The 6,654-nt window shown below is 29.8% G+C and overlaps 1 protein-coding gene across 1 annotated transcript; it reads right to left on the reverse strand.

The window, feature by feature from the left end:
* Positions 1–811: 811 nt before the first annotated feature.
* LOC114186242 (phospholipase A(1) DAD1, chloroplastic-like) lies at positions 812–2,283 on the reverse strand. The gene has a single exon (XM_028074285.1). It carries the CDS (start codon positions 2,194–2,196, stop codon positions 931–933), a length of 1,266 nt encoding a protein of 421 aa, XP_027930086.1. The 5' UTR covers positions 2,197–2,283; the 3' UTR covers positions 812–930.
* Positions 2,284–6,654: the final 4,371 nt, after the last annotated feature.

A 6,654-nucleotide genomic window follows, 5' to 3' on the forward strand; every position in this document is an offset into this window, starting at 1 on the left:
TGTTTTGCAAAGGATGAATATCACTCTATGACGTCAATTACATGTGAGGTAAAATGGCTCAAACAGTTACTTTGTGAATTAGGAGTTAATGATTATAAAGAGATGTGATTGTATTGTAATAATCCATCAACATTACATATTACTTAGAATCTAGATTTTCATTAGAACAAAATATATTGAAGTTGATTATTATTTTTCGTAATGAATTAACAATCAACACCATTTATCCCTAATATGTTGTTACCAAGGTACAATTAGGAGATATTTATACAAAGACCTTAATAAAACACAATTTGAATATGTTTTACATATATTAAACATTCAAGATCTTTATGCTTAAACTTCATAAAAATATTGAGATATTATAATTGTAATTATTTATTTTATCTTCAAAATGTATATTCTTAACCTATTTATGAATGTAATTATGAACATTATTTATGGATATTATTTTAATCTTTATTTAATCGATATATATATATATATATATATATATATATATATATATATATATATATATATATATATATATATATATATATATATATATATATATATATATATATATATATATATATATATATATATATATATATATATATATATATATATATATATATTAATTAGTGACTTGTGAGTTAAAGAAGACTTGAGCTTTTTTACTCTAAATTTTATCATTTTTTCCTTTCCCTTTAAATCAAATATATTTATGTATCCAAATTCACTTTCTCTTTTCTTTACTTTAGATGACAACTTTTCTTTTTCATTTCTCTTGACACACTCTTCGTACTATGTGAAACAAATGCTTCCAGAAACTCTTCATGGTCATTGTGAGACCGTGGATATCATATTAATCTTAATTATGCACAGTTAAAATAGACTCATCTTGTGAGAAATATACACATGATAGTAATTTTAAGAAATTAAAAATCAAAGTGAAGCCTCCGCTGGATACCGCGTCGTTTTGCTCATGTACGGACAGGAGGAACTAACAAAACCATCAACCAAGTGAAGATAAGTCTTAAGATCATGACACGTGGCTACATCTCCTTTCTTCAGATATGATGATTCCCTGCTACTCACTCTCAACTCTTGTCCAACGTCAGCGTATACCAATTGCATGTCCTGAACAATCTTACGGAACCAACTCTGCAAACCCGCCACGTGGACATGGCCATTGCAGGACATGTCATCATCTCGAACCACAAGTCCAGGAACTTTTGTGATTACATCATCGGAGTTCACAATTCTAAGTATACGGGTTCCGCTCTTTTCCAACTGGGCCCTGAACTTATCGTTACCGACTCGGGGCCCACCAAAGGAAACCACAGATACCATTGGTGAATTTTTAAACGTAGTGGTTATATCATACGCGCTGAGAATCGCGAGTGCGGCACCCAGGCTGTGACCGGTTATACTTATGCTGAGTGGCTCCTGGCCGTAAGACTGAATCACTCTCGCAACCTCTTCCCGAACCATGTCTTGCAAACTGGGACACGCGCCCGTTTTGGAGACATAGAGACTCAAAAAACCGTTCTCCACCATGCAATTTTCGCTTCCACAACCCATATGGTTGGGCAATTTTGTCAAGGTAACACGAAGATTTTCCAACCATTCCAGACACGTGGCGGTTCCACGAAGAGCAATCACCACGTCACGTCGTCCCAGGCGCGTAATTTCCTTCTCGTCTTCACAGACGGCTACGTAACCGATCCAACTGGATTGAACACGTGGCAGTTGCGACACAGAAGAAACCCAATTGGGTAATTGAACGCCGCATGTGGCGTGTAAGTTTCTGGTTACTCTATAACCGGATTTCCGCATTCCGGTCTGAGGCAAGAGTGATGTTTCAGGGAAGCGACACGTGGCGTATGTTTCGGAATTGGTGTCGAAATCGAAAGCGCGATAAGCGGATTCTACGAAGTGACCGTATCTTAGGATTTCGGCGCGGAGGTTGTCGTCAAGAGGGTCTAACAAGCCTTCCCAGTGGTTGATTCCTTGGTATTGGGTCCACTTGTGACCGAGTCGGGGTGAGTTGCATTCCACCGAGTCAGTCTTTAGGCGATCCCATGCGAGTTGGGACTTGTTGAAGGGTAAGGTTGGGGTGGTGGCATGTGAAAAATTTGGGTTGAAGTTGGGTTTTGAGAAGGAAGGTGAAGTGTTTGGTTGAGAAGTTGGTGTTACAGAGAGTGTCATTGTTGTAGAGACACTTGTGAAGTTGTGTGTGTTTCTTACAAGTGATGTTTGGGTTTGTGCATGGAATTTATATTAGGAGAAAGTGAGAGAATGGACGGTGGTGAGAGAGAGAGAGAGAGGTTTGTGATTTTGGTAACTGAAAAAATGGCTGCGCGAGTATGAGTGAGTGATCGAAATGATAGGAATAAAGAAATGATGCAGGTTGAACATGAAAGTTCAGAAGATTTTGACAAAATAAGTGGGACCTAAACGACTAAAGTTAAATTTCCTTGTACAAAAACAAAATAAAAAATTAATTTCTCCCCACGCCTTCGGAGCTAGTACCACTCACTCGGTCAATTTTATTTTCTTTATAAAAGTTAATTTGAATTTAGTTAGCAATGATAAATGGGAATTTTATATCGTGAAGTGAGTTGGATAGGAAAATAAGAAAAAAGAAGAAAATTTAGAGGGGAAAAGTAATAAATTTAAGAAATGAGCGAAAAAAGAAGGTAGAAATAAGATAAAATAAATTAAGTGTATTTTGAGTATTTCCCATTAAAGAAGAGATAAACATTGTGGGTTGTTTTCCATAATTATGGAGAAGAAATAAAAAAAAAGGGAAAATTGAAAAAGTAAGAAGTACTCTTTGGGCACAGGATGAAGCCGCGTAAGGTGAATATCATGAGAGGAAGAGTAGTGGACTGGTCAAGCGTCAAAGTATACGACTCATCTCAGACCTATTTTTGTTAAGAAAAAAAAAACACAAATTAGGATAAATTCTTTATAAGTTATTATTAGTTGATAATATCATAAAAAATCACTGAAAGTTAAATAAATTGTGAAAGGTTTTTTATGTCAATTTTCTCATAGCTGGGAAATTAATTTCGGGAATAAAAAAGGGATGATAAAATATCTGCCAAAATGTATATTAATATTTTTACCATCTTTTTTATTATATTTAAAAGTGAAAATAAGATAGACCGTTCATGAAGGGGTTAATCTCTTTAGCAAAAGTTCACACTTTTTAAAAAGTTATTTTTTACAGAACTGTGGGATTTTAGAAAAGTTCATTATGCTTGACAGGTTGGCTTACTTATTTATTTATTTATTTTTAAATAAAATGTGTAATCTACAAAATATAACTATTTAAATTATCTATTAAAACACTATTTTTAAGTTGGACTCATTTTGGATATTCATTGAATGTAACCTTTTCTTTTTGTCGTTTGAAGTGTTTCTGGTGTAATAGATGTGTTAGTTCCTTAATTAAGTTTATTATGTATAATGATATATTTGTGGTTAACCTTGAATCATAGTATGGTTAACTAATAAGTTAATTGGTTTATTTAAGAATGCTCTTTGTTGAACTATTTATAAAACCTTAATAAACATTCTATCAAGGAGGTTCATTCTTATACGAAGACCAAGTCATGAAGTAATAAAAACAAGTCTACCATAACCTAATTTACGGACAATCTTGGCCACAAACTTTTTACAGTCATTAGATTTAGGCTAAGCTCAACTTAAGTTCACATATTTCCATTCCCATCGTACTAACGTATCGCATATGTGTGTACGCATATTTTAAATATATGTGATATTATATTAGTATGTAATGATAATGTAATATTATTAAGTTAATATATAAAATAAAATCATATTTATTAAAAATAAAGTGAAATATATAAAAAAAGATGAGAGAATAATTGTTGATCAATAGAGAAAAAGAAAAAAGCAAAGATAAACGATTCTATAAAAAAAATTGTAAAAGTAACCGTCAATTTTAAAAAATTTAATAAATAATTATATTTTAAAGGATAAAATTTGTATTTTAAAATGTGGACACAAAAGAGAGAATCATCTTTGTACATTGTTATAGATTAATAATTTTATCTCAGTTTTTTCTTGTCTATTTTATTTTTCCCTTCGTTATAAAAAACAAAAAACACCGGTTGATTAATGATGAAAGATTTGGATATATTATACAATATCAGGTTAGAAAAAATATTTTTAAATTAAAAATATGCCTAAAATTTAATGATAATTATACATCTGAAAAATAATATATATGGTTTAATTTTAAAAACTTAAGAAATATCTTCCGATAAAACAAATTAAAAGACTTTTTTTATCTAAATGTTTAACCAAATGTAACACTAACCTGTATTTGTTTTTCTCCCGTAACGGTATTTTACTAAACTTGATTTTGTGGAAAGAAGTTGCTTAAATTTAACGTTTACCTATAATTATAAAGATATTACGTATGTTTTCAAATGTAAAATTACTCATGTATTTATATATATAATGGGGAAATCTTAGAATTTTAGTTGGACTCATAAATTCGTTCATGACCTTCTAATTATTTTCATGATATTAAAAATGTGCTGTTTTTTTTTTATATTTTATTTCATCAAGTTTTATAGTGATAATTATGAATAAAATCTCATTTGTTTAACGATTATATCAGCTTATAAAAAAGTTGATTTTTTTTTCTAAATAAACCCTTTATTTAATGAAGCAAAAGAAAAAAAAAAAACTTTTAATAAGCCTTTTCATTGTTTGGTCAATTCATTTCCATGGAGTTATCTGTATACCTCCACATAAAGATGAATACGAAACATAAAAATTCGGAAGAAGGAATGAAAAAGGGAGAAGAAGAAGAGGAAAATAAATGAATACATTAAAGCAAATAAGAAATATATTGGGAAAGGCATGTGAAAAAGAAATACATTTTTTTGCAGTACTAAAAAAACAAAGAATATTCCTGCAGCTATTTCATTCCTTTTGTTTTTCTTTTTTGGTGAAACGGCTATATTCACTCCATCATTCTTATCCTTTATAACCTACCTTGTCTTTATCACTTACTTTTTTTTATCACTATCGAGAATCAAGAATAATATTTATCTTTCGGTACGTAATATATTTGAGGGCTGCTCAATTACAATATTCATCATTTGCTTAAACATTGGTGATTAACGTTAACTAACGATATATACGTGGTTTAAAGAATTAAGCAAGTTGCTTTTTTCTTTTTCTTTTTTTTTTATCTTATAATGAGCAAAAAGTGTTGTTGTTAATGGATAGCAAAGAATCAAGATAAATAGTTTACGTTATTTGAAGAATTAGATTTCTTTGTATTGTACGTTTGCTCACGTGGCATCTTGTCATCCATTATCGTCCCTCTTAGTATTCTTTTCCTTCATGATGGGTGGCATGTGATCGATATAAGAGGAAAAATGAAGTTGTTAAGTAATGCTATTTAGCTAATTAAATATTTTGAGTAAAATAATGTGCTAGCTTTCCGTCGTAATTGTGTATTCAAGTTCAAAATTAAATCATAAATCTTAATTAAAAGACCTAAGGTAATTTGTGAAACCATTTATGTTAATTATTATTTTTTATTTTTCAAATAATTCTACCTCGTAATGACAATTTAAATTTATATATTTTTTTAGATTTTTTTGTTGATAACGTGATCTGGATGCTTGACTGTTTTATTGGAGGATTTGGGACCTACAAAATATTGGGCAAAGTGAGTTTGATTTAGGGTTTATGGTTAATGATGAAGTAAGAGAAAGAAAAAAGAAATGAAGGTAAAAGAAGAAGGGTTTGGATTAGGATAAGATTAATATATTGGTTGTTAAAAAAGGAAAATATGGAAGGTAATCCAAAGATGATGCGAGTGGTGGGCCACTTTAGTTAAGGCCATTTGGATGGCACCACCACATTTCCTCCCCCAATAACATGATGATTCACATGTTACCATTACCAACAACCAAAGCAAAAGATTGCATTTTTTTTAATCTTTCCTAGATGTTGAAATAGCTCTTTGATATTGCATATTTATTATCAAACACACTAAGAATAGTACAAACTTTATTATATGGATTCTCAACCATTATCATTTTATTTAGAAGAGGTTTCCAACAATAGTTTTAAGCATAAATGTACATCATTTCTCTAAAATATAAATAAATTATAAAGTTAACCAATTCCAAATACAACTTTTCAATCATAGTACAAGTATAATTTATAGCTCATCAGTTTTCAATATTATATATATATATATATATATATATATATAATAAAAGTATTTGTTGATGTCTTTCTAAATATTCATATATTAATAATGTTTTATTAGATATTAACAATTACTTATTTTAAATATTGAAAATTTATATTTTTAGTCTTTGATCGAAGAGAAGTTTAAGACTCGAATATTTAATATTGTTTTTAAGACATCTAATATTATATTTTGTTTTTAACTAATCAAGGTTTTAATGTATAAACACTTAAAGTTAAAATTACAAGAAAATCACATATTACTAATTGGTACAATTTGTTAGTAATAGAAAAAAGTTCAATGAACTTTATTGACATATGTATCTATTGGTAAGTATCAACGTTTACAAATGTATCGATATTTATCGGTAATGCATGGCTGTGTCTCCTTCTTCCTCATTTTCTTCTTTTTTT

Source organism: Vigna unguiculata, chromosome 5 (assembly GCF_004118075.2).
Source record: "Vigna unguiculata cultivar IT97K-499-35 chromosome 5, ASM411807v1, whole genome shotgun sequence".
NCBI lineage: Eukaryota > Viridiplantae > Streptophyta > Magnoliopsida > Fabales > Fabaceae > Vigna > Vigna unguiculata.